This window comes from Erpetoichthys calabaricus, chromosome 6 (genome assembly GCF_900747795.2).
Source record: "Erpetoichthys calabaricus chromosome 6, fErpCal1.3, whole genome shotgun sequence".
In the NCBI taxonomy this organism is placed as follows: Eukaryota; Metazoa; Chordata; class Cladistia; order Polypteriformes; family Polypteridae; genus Erpetoichthys; species Erpetoichthys calabaricus.
Window position 1 is genome coordinate 165,535,188 of NC_041399.2, and position 25,738 is coordinate 165,560,925.

The following is a 25,738-nucleotide window of genomic DNA, read 5'->3' on the forward strand; positions in this document are numbered from 1 at the left end:
GGCTGGTAACTTAAAGATTACCATTTCAAAACCTGCCAGTGACCGAAGGTAATGCTACTCCATTTGCCCCTTGAACTTTAACCTGCAATTGCTCTGGGGTGCTGACCCTGCACTCTGCCCTTAAAACTCTGAGCAAGTCGGGGTATGTGAAAAAAGAATTTCTCCTTGGGGATTAATACAGTATAGCAAAGTTTACTGTTGATGTTAATTTGTTTTGTAAAAAAATATTATGAGCTTATTTTAAATAGCATCCCCCATTGTGCTTGCAACCCTGAAGCATTTTATTCATTGCTGTCATTAGGCTTCAACAAGTGAAGCACAAGTGGGTGAAGTGACTAACTCAGGGTCACACATTGAGACAGAGCAGACGGTTGAATTTGCAGCCTTACACTTTACAGTAGCAACATCCGATATATACAGTCATATGAAAAAGTTTGGGAACCCCTCTCAGCCTGCATAATAATTTACTCTACTTTCAACAAAAAAGATAACAGTGGTATGTCTTTCATTTCCTAGGAACATCTGAGTACTGGGGTGTTTTCCGAACAAAGATTTTTAGTGAAGCAGTATTTAGTTGTATGAAATTAAATCAAATGTGAAATACTGGCTGTGCAAAAATTTGGGTCCCCTTGTAATTTTGCTGATTTGAATGCATGTAACTGCTCAATACTGATTACTTGCAACCCCAAATTGGTTGGATTAGCTCATTAAGTCTTGAACTTCATAGACAGGTGTGTCCAATCATGAGAAAAGGTATTTAAGGTGGTCAATTGCAAGTTGTGCTTCCCTTTGACTCTCCTCTGAAGAGTGACAGCATGGGATCCTCAAAGCAACTCTCAAAAGATCTGAAAACAAAGATTGTTCAGTCTCATGGTTTACGGGAAGGCTACAAAAAGCTATCTCAGAGGTTTAAACTGTCAGTTTCAACTGTAAGGAATGTAATCAGGAAATGGAAGGCCACAGGCACAGTTGCTGTTAAACCCAGGTCTGGCAGGCCAAGAAAAATACAGGAGCGGCATATGCGCAGGATTGTGAGAATGGTTACAGACAACCCACAGAGCACCTCCAAAGACCTGCATGAACATCTTGCTGCAGATGGTGTATCTGTACATCGTTCTACAATTCAGCGCAATTTGCACAAAGAACATCTGTATGGCAGGGTGATGAGAAAGAAGCCCTTTCTGCACTCACGCCAAAAAACAGAGTCGCTTGTTGTATGCAAATGCTCATTTAGACAAGCCAGATTCAACTGCTTTGGACTGATGAGCCAAAAATTGAGTTATTTGGTCATAACAAAAAGTGCTTTGCATGGCGGAAGAAGAACACCGCATTCCAAGAAAAACACCTGCTACCTACTGTCAAATTTGGTGGAGGTTCCATCATGCTGTGGGGCTGTGTGGCTAGTTCAGGGACTGGGTCCCTTGTTAAAGTCGGATGAATTCAACCCAATATCAACAAATTCCTCAGGATAATGTTTAAGCATCAGTCACAAAGTTGAAGTTACGCAGGGGTTGGATATTCCAACAAGACAATGACCCAAAACAGTTCGAAATCTACAAAGGCATTCATGCAGAGGGAGAAGTACAATGTTCTGGAATGGCCGTCACAGTCCGCTGACTTGAATATCATTGAAAATCTATGGGATGATTTGAAGCAGGCTGTCCATGCTCGGCAACCATTAAATTTAACTGAACTGGAGAGATTTTGTATGGAAGAATGGTAAAATACCTCCATCCAGAATCCAGACACTCATCAAAGGCTATAGGAGGCGTCTAGAGGCTGTTAGATTTGCAAAAGGAGGCTCAACTAAATATTGATGTAATATGGGGTGCCCAAATTTATGCACCTGTCTAATTTTGTTATGATGCATATTGCATATTTTCTATTAATCCAATAAACTTAATGTCACTGCTGAAATACTACTATTTCCATAAGGCATGTCATATATTAAAAGGAAGTTGCTACTTTTAAAGCTCAGCCAATGATAAACAAAAATCCAAAGAATTAAGAGGGGTTCCCAAACTTTTTCATATGACTGTAAGGTCATGCTGCCAGGCTCACTATGAAGTAAAGAGTCTGCTTGAAAGGTGCAACCAATTAAAAGTTATATGTAACATTTATCTAAATGAGAAATGTATTAGCAGGCTTACAGAAATGAAATATTTATATCATTCTTCTAAACATTTTTGTCCTGTCATTTCAAGGTCTATTTAATATTTTCTTGTATAATTCAGTATTTTTAGCTTAATGGACCATCAGAGGAAGACTGACTGATGTGACCCCAGCTAAATGGCTCTAATGAAACAGTTCCTTATTCTAGAGATGCATTACCTGTGGTTATAAAATTCTCAAGAGGCCCTAACACCAGCTGCATTACCTCTCGTTTACACTTTTATGGGTATTTTAAGCACATACACCATAAATTAAATAAAAAAAGATGCTTTGGCTTGTGCGGAGTGTTTCTTCAGTTAAATAAAGTTTGCCTCAAGCCATTATTCTGCTTTCTTTCACTTCTACGAACTTTTCTCCTTGAGGATGCGGGTAATCTAGAAATACCATAAACAAAACTGACAGATGACAGCATCAGAAACGCGCGGTGAGGCGCGCCTCAATTAAGTTTTAAAAACATGACAAAAGCAAAAAGGAAAATCAAATAAAAGAACAGAACGTGAATGAGAAAATAGCACTGCCCTTAAAGGATCATTTGTAAATGCTTGGGGGGGGGGGGGGGGGGGGGGGGGGCATCATTACAATTTAAATGGTCAATTTTGAATACTCTAAAGCTAAATTTTAAAAACAAAAGTATCAAAATATTTGGAGTCACCAATTTTGTTTGTAGGTGACACTTAAGTTTTATTTACACTGTGATACATGAGTCCCTGTCTTGCACCCCAAAACGCGAGGCCGAGTCTCAGTACCTGAGCAAAACCAGCTTTATTCAGCTTGAAACAGGCACAGCATGGTTATTTATTGCAGCGGGATCTCTCCTATACACAGACACAGCAATCAGGTAGGGTCGTGGTCAGGTTACTGGCCATGTGATTCTGTTCCCTACATTTATTCTGTCCCTTGCATCACCCATCGACAACAGCCGCTTGTAGCGCAACCACGATCGACTCAGCGCAGTGAGCCTGTGGTTGCCATGGCAACGGATAAACATTCTTCCACAGACGCGGCGATCGGGCTTCTGAGTGTCGTCCTGTTGGGAAACCTCACAACACTATTTACACCACGCTGGCACACTCTTTTATCTTTAAAGCTTATCATGTGAAAAGCCTACAAACTTACTGTTCAGTCAGTCTTGGTTTAGGTCCCTAGAAAAAAAAAATGCAAAGTCATTGGGGACGTTCATTACTGTCTTGTTTGCTTAGATCTTTTAAGCCACAGTGAGCCCGAGAAGTAAACATGGAGAATTGACTCCTACTTTTGCTTTTGGAAACAACTTAAGCTGAGCCATCTGTCCAGCACTGTCAACATTACACCAGCCAATGGCGCTTGCACTCGCTTTCCAGACTGTATGTTAAGGACTCCTGGCCCTGCCAGCTCAAGCTGCCTAGCACAATATGTTTCCTGACCGCATTTGCGCCATTGATGAACAGGCTGAATCTACTGTGACGCTAGTCAGCACGGAACAAACCAACACTGGGGCAAATATGGATGGCGTGTAACTGAAGCAAACTGCTTTTTTTTCCTCTCTGAAAGAGGCATGCGTTTAGGCAAGGAGCAGATTCACTCAGAAGTACATAGATAAAGCATTGAAAAATTTCCAAGAAGATCTTGAGCTCCATGCAACTTGGTGATGGAAAATAAAAGGATGGTTAAGAGGTTTGTTCCAGGAAGGGTGGTATAGTAAAGAGAGCATCAACATTTGGGACGTGAATAAGTGAGTGATGATTGCATACTTTTAAAATTTAAATTAGAAAGGAGGCCCTGAATAGGGATACATGATGTGACATTTTGTTTAACAGATATCATGAGCTTAGACCCCTCTGATTATCGCGCAAGTCGGATTGAAGAAGGTTTTCACATGGGTTGTACATGATGGTCAGATCGAAGATATGGAATGGGTGGGAGAGGAGAGTAAGTCCCCCTGCTGGTTTTTGCACAAGTTGTGCGTGAATGTTAAGTCAAATAGTGCCTGGATGACAGAGATCAAGAGCTTAAAGCCCTGAAGACCCATTGCCCCCCATCCCACCCATCCCCCCCCCCCAAAGACCCCCCCACCCCCACCCCACTAAGCACTGATCTAAGGCTTATAATAAGGAGGTGGCACTGAGGGCTACAGCACAGATCATTAAGAGAAAACTTGAAACCGAAACCTTCCCGACGGGCAACATACACAGGCAACAAATGAGAGTGGTGTTACACTCACTCTCATTATAGGGCACAATATGCAATACAGAACATCATTTCACCATGATATACAAGAGTAGTGAATGATAATGCAGTGGGTTCAGAAAGTATTCGGACCCCTTCACTTTATGCACAGGCTGTGTTAATAATAATAACAATTCTTTGCATTTATATAGCGCTTTTCTCACTACTCAAAGCGCTCAGCAATTGCAGGTTAAGGGCCTTGCTTAAGGGCCCAACAGAGCAGAGTCTCTTTTGGCATTTTACGGGATTCGAACCGGCAACTTTCCGATTGCCAGTGCAGATCCCTAGCCTCAGAGCCACCACTCATTTTAACATTAATACATTTCCTTGACAGAGGTCTGTGGCATGTGCATTTTAAGTAAATAGATAATGCGCTCGCATTTTTAGGTGTGGTGCAGGTAGGTAGTGTTGATTGAGCTGCCCTGTGGGACATCCTGAGACTTCGTGGGATCCCCTCAAGGTTGCTGGATATCGTGGCTGGCCTGTACACTGGTACTGTGAGTGCCATGCAGAGTGGAGGCAGAACCTCTGTGTTATTCCCAGTTGATTCTGGGGTTTGTCATGGGTGTGTTCTTGCTCCTACTCTGTTCAATGCTTGTGTGGACTGGGTGTTGGGCAAGGTCGTGGGGTCCAGTGGCTGTGGGGCATCTGTTGGTGAAGAAAGATTCACAAATCTTGACTTTGCTGACTATGCTGTGATCTTTGCTGAGTCAATGGAGGCTCTGATCGGGGCGCTCGAGAGATTACGCGAGGAGTCTGAGTGTCTGGGCTTGCAAGTGTCCTGGAGAAAAACCAAGATCCAGGCTTTTAATGACCTCTTGGGCACAGCCATTAGCAGTGTGTCTGTTTGCAGAGAGAGTGTTGTCCTTTTCGAGAGGTCTACTTACCTTGGCAGTGACATTCATGTCTCTGGTGATTCTTCCTATGAAGTTAGTAGACGGATTGGGAGAACATGGGGTGTCATGAGGTCGCTGGAAAGGGGTGTGTGATGCTTCCGAAATCTATGCAAAAGGACGAAGGTTCAAGTCTTTAGAGTCCTGGTGCTTTCTGTCTTGCTAGATGGTTGCGAGACATGGACGCCATCCAGAGACCTGAGACGAAGACTGGACTCCTTTGGTACTGTGTCTTTTCAGAGAGTTCTTGGGTACCACTGGTTTGACTTTGTGTCGAATGAGCAGTTGCTCACGGAGTCCTGAATTAGGCACATTACCTGCATTGTGAGGGAGCATCAGTTAAATAGCAGTGGCGTGATTTCCCGAGGGTAATTCGGCTTGCACAATCCTCATTGTTGAGGACCTGAGTGGCTGGACCAGGCCAAGGGGACGCCCACGTAACACCCGGAAGTGTCAGATAGAGGATCATTTCTGGAGGGTGGGACTGGACCACATGTCTGCCTGGGGGATTGCCAACCAGGATCCTGAGCTGTTTCATTGTGAGGTGGGTGCAGCACTGTACCAGAGCATGCTCCCCAACCTGTAGGTAGTGTGGCGGAATGGCTCCAGTGGCAGACGTGAGGGAGGGTGATCCCACATCTACGTGTGCACATGTGGGATTGACCTGTTCCCTTGTTAGCACTGGCGCCATGATAGCTACACCTGCGTTCCATCAGGTTTTGAAAGAGAACTGAGGCATGAGAGAGACAGACAGACAGACAAAGGAAAGACAAACAGAACGTGTGTGCATACAGTATCAGGTGCCTGAACCAGCTAGAGAGAGAAGAGGCAGAGTGGTGGGTAGCCCTGTGGAAGGGAGAATAACGATCCACTCCTGGAGGGCTGATCACCCGATGATTTAATGGAGAAATGGGTATGATTGTGGAGTCCTCCTTAGGGATCCAGAAGATGTTAGGAGAACATGACGGAAGATGGGAGGACAGCCGGCTCTGAGCGGTCAGGCAGGCACCGATGGTGGCAGCCAAGACGGGAGTAAGAAGTGAGGACTGCAGCTGCCAGTGTGTCTCTGCCAGGTGAGCAATCCCTTGGGTGAGTTGGGGAGACAGGAGAATGGAAGTTGAGCTGGACTTGGTGAAAAGGAAAAAGAAGAGTAAAGGGCTGATGCCTGTGTTGATTTTATCTTTGGAATTGTAATATGGCGCTATATAGTGCCCGACCCGGCACAGACTGATGCAGAGGCATGTGTAAAACCACAGAGTTTTATTTTTCTTCAGCTGGAGGGCACGTCTTCCCCGTGAACCCCCCAGCCACAACACAGTCCCAAAGCACTTCAATTCAGTCAACACACAACTCTCCACCCTGGCACCACCACTCCTCCCATGCAACCTCGTCCTCTTCCTCCCGATTCTGGCTCCTGAGTGGTGGATGATGGCCCTTTTTATAGCCCACCCGGAAGTGCTCCAGGTGCTTGATCACCTGTTGCTAATTGCATTTCCAGGTGGGGCTGTAGAGGTGCCCACAGAGGCTCCGGGATCCATGCAGCACCCCCTGGTGGCCACCCCAGATCCCCAAAGGGTTGTGGAGAACTCCATCTCCCATGAAGCCCTGCGGGAAACTGAGGCACCAACATCACCCAAGGAGGCTACCACCAAGCATCCCGGGGGAGATGCTGAGGAGCCCATGGCTGCTCTCCCGGAACATATGTAGCAGGGGCGTCCCAACCGGGCATGGGACGCGACCGCCCATTACAGAATATATATTGAATTTTTAACTCACGAACTGTCACAGATTATATGGATTATTTATTTATTGAAGATCTTCTGCACTGCACTTTGGACACTCTGTTTGGCTTTCACTAAAAGTGCTTTGCAGCAACCCTTTGCTGACTGTGTGTATCTTCTTTTGCCTGGCATTACCCTTGGGTACGATTTTGGCGGCTCCAGGTTCAAGAGGCTCTTGGAAGCAACCAGGGATCGTGGAGTAGACCTGGACCATCACATTGCCATTTTGACCATTAATCTACACTCAATAACAGATCATGACAAACTGAAAACATGTTTTCAGAGGTGCTTATCCAACTTTCAACTTCAGGTTAACACAAAATATAGGATGAGCAGCGTCCAAAAATATATCAGCTTAGATTCTATTAAAAAGTTCTACCCTTCTTTTCCCACATTTTCATTCATGGATCTGTGATTTCACACTTCACATAAAACTCTATGCAAAATAAATAAATATGAGTATAATAAGAATGAATAGGATAAAATATGCAGCTTATGAGGTTCTTACACAATGGCCTGATTATTTTTTGCCAGCTTGCAAAGACACTTGGGCACAGACTGGGAAGTGTCACAGAAAAAAAAAAAATCTAATTTCCAACATTGTCTGAGGGGATTTATAATTAGGATTCTGATAAATGTCAATTAGCAAGCATGTGCTTCGCCCAGTACCAAATGGAAAATGTGAAAATTGGTCTCCAGCAGCATATTATTCTAACTTAGAGGTAATTACATTTTTTATGACAGTAAATATCGTTAATACATAGACCAGTAAAATGCAATAATATGAAATAAAATTAGTGGCATCATAAAGCATGCATATAAAAAAAGACTCCGTACGTCAGATTTTTGAAAACAGCTGATGCTTTTTCTGTTTTTTTTACTTGCATAGTTAACATTTTGAGGAAAATTAAACCAACTGTATTAAGAATTGTCTAATGCAAACAAAGACACTTTTGACTACTTCTTGGCTGGTTCATTGGCAAAGAAATGGAACCGGTTTCCCAGAAATGATTATTTTCATGTACGATCATCCAGGTCTTTAGACCACTGAAGAAAAAAAAAAGTACATGGCAGTTTTGACTCCTTTCTCACGGAATCTCATGGAATCTGGTAGGAATGTTCCATTTCCATTCTGGGATACTGTTCATCCTTTATTGTCTTTCACCTAATTCTGCTAGGACCCGAGGTTTCTGCTGGGACCGAATATGAATGAACGCTTTTACATAATTTGGATGTGGGGTCTTCATCCATCCATCCATCCATCCATTTTCCAACCCGCTGAATCTGAACACAGGGTCATGGGGGTCTGCTGGAGCCAATCCCAGCCAACACAGGGCACAAGGCAGGGAACCAATCCTGGGCAGGGTGCTAACCCACCGCAGTTGGGTCTTCATAAATTGTGATTTCATGTATAGATGTATGTATAGTTTGATGTTCTGCTTTTTGTGTTCTACTTACATTGTTTTACAACTGAGCCTGATAATTATACTTTTAATATTGTGTATATCCAGGAAAGGTTGGGAAAGATGAAATAGTGAATTAAAGTAATGGGGATTGTGGAAGAGAGGTGAAAAAGAGAGTGCAGGCAGGGTGGAGTGGGTGGAGAAGAGTGGCAGGAGTAATTTGTGATAGACGGATATCAGCAAGAGTGAAAGAGAAGGTCTACAGGACGGTAGTGAGACCAGCTATGTTATATGGGTTGGAGACGGTGGCACTGACCAGAAAGCAGGAGACAGAGCTGGAGGTAGCAGAGTTAAAGATGCTAAGATTTGCACTGGGTGTGATGAGGATGGACAGGATTATAAATGAGTACATTAGAGGGTCAGCTCAAGTTGGGTTGGTTGGGAGACAAAGTCAGAGAGGTAAGATTGGGATTGGTTTGGACATGTGCAGAGGAGAGATGATGAGCATATTGGCAGAAGGATGCTAAGGATAGAGCTGCCAGGCAAGAGAAAGAGAGGAAGGCCTAAGAGCAGGTATAGGGATGTGGTGAGAGAAGACATGCAGGTGTTGGGTGTAACAGAGGAAAATACAGAGGACAGCCGAAAGAAGAAGAATGTTGACCATTCTCCCCCCGACAAGGACAGACTTTTTTAGATCTCACCAATCTTGGTGGTTTTGACTGGAGTATAATTCTGGGTCTGCTTCAAACTCAGAGCTGCTGCCTTATAGCTCAATGGACCCTATTCTACAATTTCCTCCTGTGCGTGTTGGGTGTGCTGATGTGGCAGGCCAAGGCAATGTGTTTCACTAGAAGCATGAATTGATGACATTACTTAAGAAGAAACAAAATACACAACAAGCAAGGAGAGGTGACCAAGAAGCTATTTACTTAACCCTTTGAACCTGGCAGGCAACCTGAAGGGTTGGTATGATGGCCCACGTATCTACCGTCATAACCCTGCTGGACTGAATAATGTCCTATGTATATCTGTTACGCTATGCTGTTACGCTACTCTACTGTCTACATCTTGCAGTCCGCTGCTGTAGAAACATATTTCTGAAAGGCTGGTACACCTCATTGCCATCATAACAGGGCTGGCCGGAATATCGGCCTTTGCTATGTTACACTACACTCATTATTTACCGCCGTCTAGTCACACTATTGCTCCACTTAAGCAAGTTACGCTGCTGTTTTTATTTGCAGATCAGTTTTGTTTTTTCTTATAGAAAGAAAATGGAAAAGACTTCAGTTGTATTTTAGCATGGGAGCAACTCGAAACAATAGTTTGTGCAGAAATGTACAAGCACGCAAAGTGAGCTTTCATTTCTCCCTGAGCTCCCCTTAGGACATCTGCGTTACAGTGTGATAGGTGCCCCTGCCAGAAGTGAGAGCCCCACAGGAAGGGGAGACGTGAGACCATTTATCAGAATGCACTGAAAACCATGTGTAGTGTTCTTGTGAACTGCTTCTGTCACTAAATACTGTTTTAAAGCATATTATTCAAAGGTAGAGTTTTGGTGTTAGGTCCTTATAATGGACAACAGAAAATGATGGAAACTGTGAGACTGTAAGTGATATAGCTTGCTCTATAGTAACAATCTGTTATAACACTGTATGCTTATCATCGATTAACCAAAATTTTTGGTTTTCAAAATTGTTGAAAATTGATGGCGAGGTTAGGGTTATATTGCCAAATGCTGGGAAGGGCAGGGTTCAAAGAGTTAAACAAACTTCAACTATTCTATCCACAAAAACACCAGGGGCCTCATGTATAACGCCGTGCGTAGAACTCACACTATAACATGGCGTAAGCACAAAAGCGGGAATGTGTGTACGCACAGAAAAATCCAGATGCAGGAATCTGTACGCACGCAAACTTTGACGTTCTTCCACTACATAAATCCCGATCAGCGTGAAAAGTAACGCACGTGCACGCGCCTTCTGTCCCGCCCCAACTCCTCCCAGAATTATGCCTCTTTGAATATGCAAATCAATATAAATAGCCTTCTGTGAAAAGACAATGGGAAAAGCACAGGGGGAAATATAAGAATTTCAGTGAATACCAAGTGGAGGCAAAGGAAAAACGCACTATTTGTTGGTTTAAACAGTGGTATAATCAACAAAAGGAAGTTGATCGAGTGACAGAGTGTCGGAGAAACTCGAAGGCTCAAATTCACAAAGTCGTGCAGTGCCCGAAATAAAAAAGAAATCACATATCAAAGTCACCGTTAAAAGGCGAGTCGTAGCCCACCGTCTGAGTGTCATATGAAAGCTTATTAGGGTACAGACAAAAAAAAGGCACACAGTGGGGAAAAAAGCACGAAATGTCAACTTTAATCTCGAAATTTCCACTTTAATCACGTAGTTTATTTTGCCATTAAAGTAGAACATCATAAACTTCATCTTAAAATCGTTTAATTTACTAGTTTCTCAAATCCCATTGTAACTAAAGTAGCACATTAAATGCTTTGTTCTGTATTTGATCTTCTATGTGCTCTACATGTGTGAATCACTACCTGCTTCTTAAATGGGCTTTCTCTTTCTCCGACAGGACACGTAATCCATTACATTCGTGATATTACAGCTCTCTGAATAATTAAAATACTGAGATGTATACGTGATATCTTTTTCATGATGATAGGAATGAAAGCATGTTATTAAACATGGGAACACGGTGGCGCAGTGCTTGTTCATATCTCACGCAAGAGGCTTGCTGCGCCATGCGCGACTTTCAATGAAATAATTTATCACAGCAGTACTGTCTCTTTCAAACGTACTAACCTCCAATTCCTGTCCTTACTTTTCTTTCTCTAAAAACCCAATTGCCACACAATCAGCTATATAGACGTGAAGCCATCTGTAAGCTTAAAACGGCGATTCTTCAAAACTTTTAAGGAACATTGAAATATCTTCATAGTACATGTTTAATTATTCTATCCGTCTAGCATTCCAGTGTCGCGTCAGCACCAGCAAGAATACAACGCAATGCAGGAACAATCCCTGAACTAGCTAGCGCTGCGGCACCGTGTCCTCACATGTTTAATTATTAACAATACAGGTTATTTAAATGAAGTTAAAGTTTTATCTGTATAATATAATCAACATATTTTGCTGCATTTCATCTTAAAAATTAATACCGTCATCATATGTAAATACGCGCTTTATAAAGTGGCGCAGGTTGTGCAATATTATAACTGTAGTGCAAGTTTACAGTGAGGTAATTGTACTTATAAGTAAACAGTTCTACAAGGAGCATAAACAGTTCTACAAGGAGCACTTGATGGACTGATTCAGTGCATTTAGAGTTCTTGGGATGAAACCTTTTCTAAACCGCGAAGTCCATACTGGGAAGTCTCTAAAGCGTTTTGCCGTGGCTCAGGCAGCGTCTGCTTCACGCTGTATACCGATATTTCTCTTTCCGATCAGCTGCTGCTGTGATTCCTCACTCAGATACAGTGATATAAATACTCCGAGTGGTACAGTGAGAGTAATATGGAAAAAGATGATCTGCTGTGGCAACCCTTAATGGGAGCTGCTGAAAGAAGTAGAAGATGCAGTGAGAGTTACAACGCTGAAGCAGTTATGGTATTTGGAATACTATGGCTATTCCCTGGACAATTATATTGCTGCAGGTTAATTACAATCAGATGCATTACACTAATAAACAATATGCAGTTAGTTTCAGTGTATTTATAAAGCTGCGTCACGAATGTGGAGCTAAGAAAGAAAGGGTGTCCACGCAGGAACAGTAGCACTGCTTTGACGCTGGGTGCCGCCAGTCTGCAAAACCGAGCGGATAAATTGCATACGCCAAGGTATGAGTTACTGTGGAAATGTGCGTGGCTTTACGCCAAGTTTAGGTTTTATACATCGCGATTTGAGCGTGGAAACGGGAGTACACAACATTTCTGTGCATACGCACCGTTTATACATGAGGCCCCAGATGTCAAATCTCTCTATATATAAAATCCAACTTCTGTCCACTCTTCATGAGAGAACTACTTAATGAATTTATAGTTAGGTTATTTTCTATAATTTGCTTGAACATTCCGGTTGATTTTGCGACTTCTCTCATCTCTCTAAATATCATAGTTCACCTGTGGCACCAATTTATTTGCGTGAATGAGAGACAGGCTGCGGGCCAAAGGGAGGAGGAGGCAGGACCTCGGGAGTAGGATGCCAGGTGGGGCCTTCCTCACTGGAGTAGGATGCCAGGCTGGGCCTTCCTCACTCACGCACCAGCCTTCAGTTGAGTCTCTGTACCTCTCGCCACATGTTGGAGCGTCCCTTGCCTCTGCTTAGCTAGCGATACTTGTTTGTTCAGCAGACATTATCAACTAGAGATTGTTAAAGAATAACATTTGACATTTTTGAGAGAGAGATCACAGCTTCGTGTGCTTTAGATGGTACCTGCTCATTGGCAGAGATATCACGACCACGTGCTCTTCTCCCCATGTGGAGGATGCTCTCCCATCAGAGCTGAACATGATCAAATACAGTGCCAATGTTGGAGGGTACCTACTTTCCACTTGGCAAGAGGTACCTTGACAACTTTTTACATTTTTGGCAAAGAGATCACAGCTACATTCTTGACCCTGAGAGGAGGAGAGGAGGAGGTTAGGAGCACACACTGATACAGTGCATTGCCGCACCCACCACATGACACCCTGAGAGCAAAAATATTGTATATCTTGAAGCCCTCGGATACGAAAGCTATCAACATAAATTCTTCTCAATACAAATTATTACATTTCTAGAAATTATTTTATTGATTTTAAAGTCTGTCCTGTTTCACTACTACGTGGGCGGAGCCACAGGGGAGAGCTAGTAATATATAAAGCAAGAATTAACGTAACCATTAGCAATTCATGTAAACAAGTATGAAATGTATTTTAAAATAGGGCTGACACCAAAAACTAAACCTAGAGACTTGCTGCAGCAGAGAAGAGTGACCTCTGACCAAGGTTCATCACGATAACACCAGCATCCCAGAATCACCAGCCAATACCCAAAGCACACAGGAGAAGAGAAAAAGACCTTCATGAGGCTGGATGTCTGTGTCTCCCTCAGTTGTTGTATATTCGTTTGAAAGGTATCCTTAAATATTTAACTCTTCTTATCTGTAAAGTTTAGAGCACTGCTTCATTCAGTGAGATCTTTATTGTTTAATACTAAACACTTAATAAGCCTGTAATTAAATTAATATTTGGCTCCTGTCTAGTTCTGTTTAGTTCTGGTAACTGTGAGAGGTTCACATACAGTTAGTGTGTTTACATGCACACACATATAATTGGATTAATGTGAATAACCTCGTTTTATAAAAATCCATGTTCACATGCGCAAGGAATCTTTTGGGGTTTTCCTTCAACGTCATTAAACAGCACAAAAAACGTTAAACGTCTTCATTGGCCACTGTGAATTCAAAAATAAGCATGATGCCTGTGATAGTTTTCTTGTAATTTACAAATGTGTTTAGTCAAATTGACACTTTATTTATAGGTTTCTGCTTCTGAAAAGAGCAAACTCTTTTCTGCTTAGCGGTGCAATTGAGCCCTGCAAAGGCCCCAGTACGTGTGCTTCTTGCCTTACACCCAGTGCTGCTGAAATAAAAATAACGCAGGTATTTTCACTTCAGTAAGGTATGCTTCAGGTTCAGTGCTAGTTATTTTGCACCCTAGGCCAAGCTTATTAGTGCGCCAACTGACTGTACGGTAGCTAACTCGTGCGGCTGGGTTCCCCCCCTTATGATCTGTGCCCTAGGTGAATGTCTAATTCACCTTAATGGTGGCACCAGCACTGGTTAGGTTACTCATTTCTTTAGAAAGTAATTGGACTACCTAACGTACGTCACTTTAAACACGTTACTCCGACTGCTCTTGAAATTGCGTTGCTGACCTATATTCAACTCATCAACATAAATATTGTGATTACCGAAATATCGACAGATTATTTCAGCCGGGAGAAGAAATAATGCAATTGCCCGAACATTTGCCTCTTGAAATATATTTTGTGGACACTTCTACCTGTGGTTGCTTGCTGAAAGTATATGCAAAGTAAATCCATGCGCAGGCTGACAGAGTGCAAAGGACATAAGCAGATTACAAAATCCGTTACAATAACTCAAGTGTTTACATAGCCACATAATTGGGTTATTTGTGGAGAAATCTGCCTCTGTTAACCAGATTCTCAGTGGCCAGTAACCTGATTTCTCCAATCAGAAGAAGGGCTTACATGGCAGAAATCAAGTTTCTGTGAATAATCGGGTTATCGAAGCACATGTAAACATGCTAAGTGATCCAGGCCGGGGCATCTAAGAGGTGTGTTTGTGCAAGTGCTTCCATGGCTGTAGAGGTGCCTTGATGGAATGTTTTATTCCTGTTAAAGGGGACAACAGTTCTTACAGGAGACAACATGAGGAGGCTACTGCTCTGACATGTAAGCAAAATTAAAAGAACTCTTATTTTCCATGACAATAAATTTGTTGCCAGTTGGGCCAATATATTGTCATTGTTACTTGCATTGTACAATGTAAGTGCGCCTTACAATTTGTTAGTGTCTTGCAAAAAGTACTGAAGAAACCTCATTTTTAAAATGGTACGGTACCAGAATTTTAGGAATTCTGGTACCAAAAGTTAATGGCAGTTTAAAAAAACCTTGTGTTCAGCTCTTCATTATTCTACTCTCTGAAGAAATTTCAGACAGTTGCCCATTCTCAATTATCTGGTAGCGATATGAACCAAAGTCATGGAGCTATAAAATACCAGCACCCACCATTGTGCCACCATGTCAGTTCATTCATTGCTAAATCTTATTAATCCCAATTCAGAGTCCATCGGGCTGACACCTATCACAGAAGCACTTTATGCAAAGCAAGAACTAACCCTGAAACTGAACAGGGGGCCAGTCTATTTATGCACACGCACACATAATTACTTCTACTAGGCCAGTTACACATCACCAGTCATCCTAACATGTACCAGTATAATGTTAAGGATGTGGAAGGAAACCTGTAGAACCTGAACAAAGAAACAGGCTGACCATGCCAGTTCCATACAAATGGAGCCAAAGTTGGAAACAAGGCCTGAGATCAGTGACAGCAACACTAACCACTGTGTTCCACATTTATATCATAAATGCAAAAATCTAAATTATTGTTGCATATTGTTGATTTAGCTTCTTCTTCATAACGAGTGAACACATTTCAAAATGTTGTCTTATGTTCTATCCAGGATTGGTTTCTAATGGCATCAGGCCCAGGATCCTAGTAATCCTGAATCAGGATGTGAGGAAAGGAGAAGGAATAACCCACTACCGTGTGAAGTGACAGACATCAGAATAAAGGGGCAGTAAATAATTAAGGCAGCAGAAAGCTATTTTATTTCAACTAAAAAAAAAAAAAAAGAGTATGTCACAAAAACATTTTTAGAACGAGCAGAAATTACTTGAATGCGAAATGCCAATTACATGTTAAACTAAAAGAATGATAAAAATTTGATGGTTGCAATGAATGTTTTTATGTGATAAAGGCTGTTCTTGTCTTATTTGCATTAACATAAGAATGCAGAATACATTCATAAAAAAAAAACAACTCATCATTGTCTCATTATAATCAATCAACCAAAACCATATTACAGTGCTTGCACTGAATACAGTTGTTAATAAATCACATGATTTCACTCGATTTCGCTTTCTCAGGACTTTATTCACTAGATGAAAGGAGGAGGCCTACAATTTCTAAAAAGAATGAGATAGAATGACAGGTTCTGTCAAGAATAGCAACAAGTTAAATTGCAAACAAGCACTTCTACCTAAGATTATAAAGAAAGGCATAATAAGGTAGGCTTAAAAGTAGAACAAACCCCAGAAAAATTAAATTACTTCTTTAAATACAGATGTATGCCCCAAGCTACCAGGTTCTTCTGTGGAGCCTCTTGAACCCGCTACCACCTATAACGTACCCGAGGGATGAGCCAGCAGATGAGGATACAACACACACATAGCAAGGGGTAGGTGTATAAGTGTTGCAGTGCTTTTATTGAAACTCCAAAAACAGAGCATTGTTCAATAGTGCAGCGCGTCAAAAGTTTCATAAATAAATAATCCCATAAAAAGCAGTGGTAGTGGAGGTTAAAATTATTCAAATACATTTTTCCATTAAAACTGAGGTTAAAGCTTCCACAGGCAGGAATCTGTCCTTTACATGGTAGTCCCTGGTGCTTCCCTTGAGCCTGGCATCTCCTTCCCTTATCCTAACCGGACCTTGCAGGAGGAGAATCACCATGATAACCGACAATCAACACATTCGTTCCACAGACCCTGCTGTCTCCTGTCCCATGGCTACCAGCAGGGCTCCCCAGTCTGAACCCAGGCTTGGATCCCCATTGTTTATGACTCTAATAAGGCTCCCACTCTGAATCTCGTTGACTCCCGTTGCCTTGCTGGAGTTGTGTGGTAAATCGCCTGCACCACCTGATCTCCCCATCTGCATGAATTGCTTAGCGAGAGTGATCCACTTCACCAACCCCAATCATCAGTTGCACGCTCCCTCCAAAGGGGCTGACTTCCTGACTGTATGCTGTCTCTTTTTCTTTCACTCGCTTACTCACGCTCTCTCTCCTTCATCTCCCTGCCTGCTTCTGTCTGTCCTGTCTTTCAACCTCCAGCTCCTTCTCTCTCCTTGTGCCGATCTCTCTTTTCTTGTGCCATCTCATCCTTATATGCTTCCATGGGAGCAACGTCCCAATCACACACCACAGGAAACCCGCTGAAACAATTGAGACAGACTGCACGTGACTCACCCCAATTACTCCACCAACCCCCCAAGGCTGCTCGAGCATGCATACCCACCGAAATTGAGCCAGCCAATTAATTATTTATTTTTTAAAAATCAGCCACCTTTTTCTAAGCCACGGACCTCCTATACCACAAGATGCTATTTTCTTCCAATGAGTAAATTCAAGTGAGAGTTACGGCACAACTCATTCTTATGTGATCTAAGAACAGCAACTAATTATGAGCTGACTGTTAGAAATACTAAGTAAAGTAAAGGAAGGCTCTAGAACAGGGGTAGGCAAAGTCGTTCCTGGAGGGCCGCAGTGGCTGCAGGTTTTTGTTCCAATCCAACTGCTTAATAAGGAGCACTTATTGCTCAAGTAACTCTTCTGCTTCATTTTTGTTGTTTCGCTTGTTAAGATTTTGAGCCCTTATTGCTTATTTTAGTCTTAAACAGCTGTATTCTCAGTTTTAATTGCTCCTTATTAGTAATAAGATGCAAATGACAAAAGAGAGCAGCATTTCTTAATTTAGCTTGGTATCATTTTCACCTGTGTATATTCATCATGCACTATTTGGTGTAATTAAATACTTGGAAGGAAACTGAAGAGAAAAAAGAGAAAGACTGAGAATTAGACTTTAAATCATTTGGATGATATCCTTAGAAAGGAAAAAAAAATCTAGGATATGAGAATGACCTAACATGGCAGAGTCAAAGCACTAACAAGCCATGAAGTTAAATTATTGGCAAGGATTGTTTTCTAATTCAACAACTGGGTTGGAACAAAAACCTGCAGCCACTGCAGCCCTCCAGGACTGACTTTGCCCACCCCTGCTCTAGAATGTCTACAAAACTTTAGAACATTAGAACGATTGTGACAAGAACAAGCTTGTCCATCCAATTAAGATTGTTCAAAATAACATTAAGTTGAGATTTGATGGTCTCTAAAGTCCTACTTTCTTCCACCCTACTTGGTAATTTCTTCCATACGTCTATTATTTTGAAGAAAAACTTCCTAATATTTGTGTGAAATATGCCATTAAATTTCCAGCTGCGTCCCCTTGTTTCCCATTGTTACTCTCCGTGTTTTAGTTTTTTGTCCTTTGAGGGGTATGTGTAGCTGTGTAGCTTTCTGATACTGTCAGTTAACTGTAAAAGGAGTGTGCTCCCTGTGCAAATTCAATTGGCAAGCATTATTGTTGCATCCTCTCAGTTCTAGAACTGAAGGCTAGAATCGCAGCTCTCTCACTGTCCATTTGGAGTTTAGAAATTTTCCTCATATCGACTTTTCAATTTATCCAATTTGCTTCCTGCACTCCAAATACATGCACATTTCGTTAACTTGCAATTCCAAATTAGCCCTGTGCGAGTGCCTGTGTACTGTATGTGTGTGCGTGGAAAGGCTTTAAAATGGACTGGTGCCTCATCCTGGACGGTCTGCTACCATGTATTGCACCCAGTGTTGCTAGGGTGGGCTCCAGAACCTGTGACCTTGGATTTCAGAATATACTGTTATGAATTCACTGTCTGACTCTCTAGATTGTTTCCATATCGTTTCCCTTACTCACAAAATAACTCACACAATCACAGTCCTGACTGCCATCAACTCGCTCTGTCATATCTGAGGTCATCACCAAATGATTATTGTCAGCAAGGTTGTAAGGGAGCAAAATCTGCATGCTAAGACTCAGAATTTATTTGTAAAACAGAACACGTTACCAAAATTCTTACAATTGAATTCTGGAATATTGGAACAGCGGTCAGGAAAATTGTACTGTTTCATTAGAAAAGGACAATTTAAGGCAAAAATAAGGCTCTGCCTAAAAAAAAAAATAAAAATAAAACAGACTGCAAACCAGCAATCCTAGGAAACACTGTGACCTCACTTCATATAATGGGGTGCTCTATACTGCATACACTCCTGTATCCAGTAACTCTGGAAATAAATGAGATTGAAAAATCAAAAATGCAACTTTGTTCTTTATTATTTTATAAAGGTATGTAGCAAACTTACCATTGAGCAGCGGTTGGTTATGTCTATAGGTTGCTGGTAACTGGCCAATACGTTCTAACCGATAGTTTACTATCCTTGCAAAGTGGCCGGTATGGTGAAGGCTTCCCACAGTGATGCTGTCTAAGTAGATGGGCTCAGTGAAATGACTGATGAGAGATCCCTGGATACCGAGGACATTCCATCTGAAAGAAAAGGAAGATAAACCACTGATGGATTTTATGATTTTAGTCTCAGAACACATCAGAAAAAAATGGCTATTTGTCCGTCTATTGGTAAATCAAACCTGGACATGCTGACAAATTTGCATTAGCGGCAGCTGGTTAACAAACCCTAAAGGACTGTGCAAGTGTCTCACCAGTGACATCCTTATCTATAATAATTATAGTTACATTTATTTCTGATACGAAGGGTGGAGTGTTTTTGCAGGTGCACTACTTTTTCATTTCTTTTTTTTGTTTGTTTTTTATTTATTGATATAATGTACAGCATGTCTATGAGGTAGTAGAGTGACTTGCAGATTAGCAGTCCTGTCTCAGATGTCAAGGAATCTCTGCGCAGAGTGAACATGTTCTCTCTGTGTCACTTTGGGTTTTCTCCCAGTGCTCCTGTTTTTCCTCCCACATCCTAACAACACGTTCATTAGGTTCACTGAAGATTCAAAGTCGGACAGGTCTTTGTGCCTCTAGCCCTGCATGTGCTTGCCTCATGCCTGTTATTGCCAAGAGAGGCTCTAGCCCCTCGCAACCCTTGGATAAAGCAGTGTATAACATGCTATGTTAGATTAATTTCTGACTATCCCTGGAGCTGCTACTGTTGCTGCACATTTTGTCTGATGGAAAAAAGAAGTAATATCTTTAAAGCATCATTTCTGTTTGTTTGATTTAGGAACAGCTTTCTTTTGTAAGCCACTGAATGGCAATTTATCACACGGTTCTGATCACGATTAGTCAGATTTTTGCAATTTCAACAATTTTTGTGGGAGCTGGGGGCCGCATGAAGTTGGAACAAGTGGCCTTAAAGTCTTCAGTGTGCAATGGTAGTGTAAAGGCTAGAACGCTTACCTTTTATGTTTGGGTTTGACTGCTGTCTTTTACACTGAACTCATTCTTTAGTTGGACACCCTGGGTAGGTCCAAATTGTATCTGGTGTTACTTATTATATTTTCAAGTTGTACCATTACACAATCATCACAACCAGCCCAGTACTGTTTTTCTGTCATACAGTATTTAAATGTGTACTCTGCTAACCAGTAGTCATAACCCCACACTGAATCAAATCTCAAAACACAATCACTTTTTCCTACTTAATATATGCAGATTTTTGAAATAATACTTCAGGCAAAGCTAGGAAAAACAGCTAATCTCCCATCAATCCATTTTTCTAAACTGTGTTTCTGGGGCAAGGTTGCCATGCAGCTATGGCCTGTCCCAGTAAGCATTGGGTCCAAGGCAGAAAAACACCCAGGAAGGGTACCAGCTCATCACAGGGCAAACACACACACACACACACACACACACACACACACACACACACACACACGCACGCACACACGCACACGCGCGCACACACACACACACACACACACACACACACGTGCAAATTTAATAATGCCAAATCACTTAAACTGTATATCGTTAAACTGTGGGGGAAAACCAGAGCACCCGGAGGAATCCCATATGGACGCGGGGAGAAATATAAACTCTATGTAGGTAGCACCCAGGACTTGAACCCTCCCAGGGTCTCTTTACTGTGAGGCAGCATTGTTATCACTGTGTCACCATGGTGCAAACACAGCTATATCTACATAAATACAGATGACTCTATGTCTGTGATGCTATTGGCTGTTGTTAGGTGTAAATCTGTTGTTGCGTAGTAACACTTCTTACAGTGGATATTTCTTATGGTCAGCTGTTTCGATACATCTTCACAGCTAGCAGCGTGTTAAAATATTTCCATGATTTCATAGAAACCACATGTATGTATGGCTCTAGGATTTATCTGGTACTGTGCTAACTGTTATGGTTAAGGTAGGCTTTTGTGAGTTTTGTCCTGGCTTTAGAAAAGTTTAAAAAATTTTTTTTAAATCCTGGGAGGGAGAGACTAGGGAGACGAGACGTGATCTTCACGGAAGACACTTAAAAGACCGCAAGATGAAAGAGATTGGCTACGGAGCATCTCACGGGGAGAAATTATTACTCAGAGAAATAACGGAAAGGCGAATAGAGGTCGAATATTTGGACATAGGTGATAAGTCAGAAGTATGTAAATATTGTAAGGCTTTGAAGTTTAAGTCAGAGACTTGTAGATCGTCTAATTCATGTTGCCATCAGGGAAAAGTAGTGTTTATACACAATGAGGAGGCATATCCAAGAGAATTAAAAGATTTGATGTTTGGGGAAAGTGAAATCCACAAATAGTACAGGCAAAATATCCGAGTCTACAATAATCTTTTCGCATTTGCATCATTCAATGCTCAAAATGTAGATTTACACAAGAATGGACCATACGCAATGAGAATCTGTGGTTCAGCAACAATTAAAGTAACGGCAAGTTTAATTTCGAAGAAACCACAATTCGGTCAGGTGTATATTTATGATCACAGAGAAGCAATGCAACATAGAATCGAAAGAGTTAAAGATCAGATGTATTAGAAATTATTCGTGTTTATCCAAAAGCAAAACATGCATCGACATTTCTGTCTGATAATTCACCACATTACGATCCATTACTCTTTCCTTTGTTTTTCCCAAATGGAGAAACAGGATGGTCATACAATATGAAATACACGAATTCAGAAAAACAAATAACACCAACACAATATTTCGGGGCAAAATTAGTGATACGTTCCAATGAATTTAACCCACTTCTGTTATCTCAACGTCCAATGCAACATTACATTATTAATGCGTAACTAAAAGTCGAAGCTAATCGTCTTTTCTTTATTAAATCGAATCAAGCAAAACTTAGAATGGAACATATGCAAGGTCTCATTGATCACATTCAAAATTCAAATATAAATAGTTCAGAAAAATTCAAAATAGGTAAAGCAGTAATATTACCATCATCATATCATGGTAGTCCAAAAGCATTGCAACAATTATATCATGATGCAATGGCAATATCCAGAACTATCGTTCGGCTAGATTTATTTATTACAATGACGTGCAATCCACAACGGCCAGAAATCCGGAGATTCTTGAAAACAATGCCACCTGCTACATTGGCTCAGGATATTCCGACTTTCATAAGTAGATTGTTTTATCAGAAAGTCTTAATTTTATTGAAAGAACTCGAAACGGTGTTCGGTCAAATCCGAGCATACATTTGCACAATTGAATTTCAAAAACGGGGTTTACCTCACATGCATTTATTGGTTACTTTGCAAAAAAAAATTATTAACTGCTGTTTACGTAGACCGTTTTGTCTGTGCTGAAATTCCAAACAGAGAAAACTTTCCTGATTTATGGTACAAACTCATTAAACACATGTCTCACTAACCTCATTTAAAAGATTCAGCATGTTGAGACTCGAAAGATTACAAATATTGCTTTTACCGAAGTTCTGAAATAAAAGTGAAACTAATGAAATAGCAACAATTCCAAGAAAAAAAATCTTCAAAGTGTGTATCCGGAAAACCAAACACAGGGGTTGGCGAGCGAAGCGAGCAGGGGGCGAAACCCCCTATATACAAGGGGGAGTTAAGCTAAAGTTAGAAAATGGGATTTATTAGAAAATGGAATGAACCTTAACAAAACTGACAATTTCATTTCTCAAAGTAGTCTCCACCCTTCTCAATGCACTTGCGCCACCTGCCTGGAAGTGCCTGGATTCCAGCAGAATAAAAGGTTTTGTCTTGTCCTCACAACCACTCATGCACCTGAGTTATTGTTAAGCAGTACATGCTGAGGGGTACTACAGTCACTAGTGCAAGTTACTGTGACTTGCTGGAGATCAATGTGAAGCCTGCTATTCGATCCAAGTGGTAGGGACTGCTGTCTCAAGGAGTATTTTTGCTGCAAGACAATGCCTGCCTGCCAGCCCACATGCTGCTAAGAACACCAAGGCTTGTCTGGAGAAACTGAAGTTTGAGGTATTGCCACATGCTCTTTATTCACCAGATTTGGCACCGTTTGATTTCCACCTTTTTGGACCGCTAAAAAAACATCTGGGTGGTTGTCGATTCAAGACAGATGACGACATGAAGAAAGCAGTGCACGAGGGATTTGCTGGGACAAGACAAATTCTTTTATTCTGCTGGAATCCAGGCACCAGGTGGAGACGACATTGAGAAATGACATTATCAGTTTTTTTAAGGTTTGTTCCATTTTGTAATAAATCCCATTTTCTAACTTTAGCTTGACTCCCCTCCCTTGTGTATATATATATATATATATATATATATATATATATATACTGTATATTGTGATAGCCAGCCCAACCACAGACAGACAGACACCGGGTGTTGAATGCCACACACGTTTATTTACACTATTTACAAGTCCATAAACAGTCCTGCACCGCACACAGTGCTCCAGCACCAATCACCCTTCTCTCTGAGCCTCACAATGGTCCTCTTCGGGCCGCCTTCTCTCCACTCTCTGAAGCCTTGCCTTCCTCCACCCGACACCAGCTCCCCGACTGTTGGAAGGCGGCCCCTTTTATACTTCCCCGGATATGCTCCAGGTGCCCCTTGATGATCTTCCACCAGCACTTCCTGGTGCAGCGGAAGTGCTGGCTGAGCACCCAGAAGCACTCCAGGTGACCCTGGAATACCTTCCGCCAGCACTTCCTGGTGTGGTGGAAGTGCTGGCTTCCAGGGCTTCAGGATCCAGTATCTGCCCCCTGGCGGTGGCCATAGGCACCTATAGGGTTAAGCTTCCTAGCTCGGTTCCCGTGACCCCCGTAGCAACCAGGGTGGCTGTCCTCTCATTGCAAAGGCGCTATATAGGCATCCCGGCTGGGTATGGCACCTAGACACCCGTGACAATATACAGTATTATATATATATATACATGCACACCCTACTCGCTTCGCTAGTTTAAGTGTCTCCAAGAAATTGTTTGTAAGTAGGGCGTGACGTGCAAGTAGTTTCGTGGGACTTCAAAGTGTCTCTCCGAAATGATCACGTCTCGACCCAAGATTTTTTTATATAATAGATAGCTATATATAGATAAATATATAGTGGAAATCTGAGAAGGAGAACAGGCATCCTGGCTGGGAAGGAGGATAGTTTCTTATCCAAATGGGAGGCCAGAGTGGAAGGACAAGTGGGTTGGCCGGCTGGACGAAGAAACAACTTTGTGCCCAGCCAGAATAATATGATGGCTGGACCAGCAGAAGCCAGAAGTCAAGAGCATTTCCATTCCCCCATATGGCACGTGGCAGTGGTCCTCTTGTGGTGGCCCAATTGGGATTCCCTCAGGGATGCTTGGGAGATGGAGTCTGGAAGTGCAACCCTGTCGGGGTCCCTGGGTGCTGGCAAAGGGCGCTGTTGGGGGACACCTCCCTACTTCCATACAACCCTGAAGTGCTTCCAAGTGGACATGCTGTGGCACCAGAAGCATTCCCAGGTTTATCTTGAAAAGGAGCCTGCCACCTCACATCGGGGAGTCAGAGTTGGAAGGCAGCGGGCAACACTCAGTTGGAGGACAGAAGAAGAATTTGTTTGTAATGTGGTTTGTTTGTTGATCTTTTGCATGGATGATTGTCAAAGGGTATCTTCAGTGAATAAATATATTTTATGTTATCCCAGTATTGTGTTGGACATTACAGCATTTAAGGTTTGGGGCTCAGTGATTCCCCCTGGTGGTTACCATATATATATATATATACAGTAAGAAATCAGTGATAATAAAATAGAGCATCCCACATCCAATTTATAGTCGTGGGGGCTGCAGTCTCTTACATACATTTCAGGAACATTGCTGGACAGTTTGTCAGTACAGCACAAGACATAATGTACAAGGTTTCTTTAAATCGAGATTTATTTTCATGTAATATTTACAGATCACATATTGTGTTACCCACAGTAATGACTTGAACAGTTTGCTTGATGTTCCTATTTTATTTGTGGTCTTTATCATGTAACCTTATTTATTCTTCTGACTTGTCAAACACCTACCTTATATTCAGCAGATGTATTTCCAAGAAAAAGAGTTACTAGCTAACAGGACCAGATGACCTAGAGTCAGTAGACAACTCAATCCACCTCCCTTTGCCAAATTCAGTGTAGACAGCTGGTTCTTGCCTTTATTAATGAGGCCCACTGGTTTGTATTCTAGGAATGGCTATGGACCAGACACCACTACACTTCCTTACCACTCATGGTAATTTGCTGACTACTGATTGTTCAAGTTGATCAACTGAATCCCTAAGCACACACACGCACACATGCACACAGAGCCTTGTCATAACTGGTCTTTCGCTATTTTATTTTTAAAGTCCATACAAATCTTT

The 25,738-nt window shown here is 41.9% G+C and overlaps 1 protein-coding gene across 1 annotated transcript in view; it reads right to left on the reverse strand.

Annotated features, from left to right (window-relative positions):
* The window catches only part of adarb2 (adenosine deaminase RNA specific B2 (inactive)), an 833,327-nt gene that overhangs the window by 16,468 nt on the left and 791,121 nt on the right, over positions 1-25,738 (reverse strand). Inside the window, exon 8 of the mRNA XM_051929335.1 lies at positions 19,283-19,464. Within this exon, the coding sequence (XP_051785295.1) occupies positions 19,283-19,464 (182 nt within the window). The remainder of the gene's footprint in view (positions 1-19,282; positions 19,465-25,738) is intronic.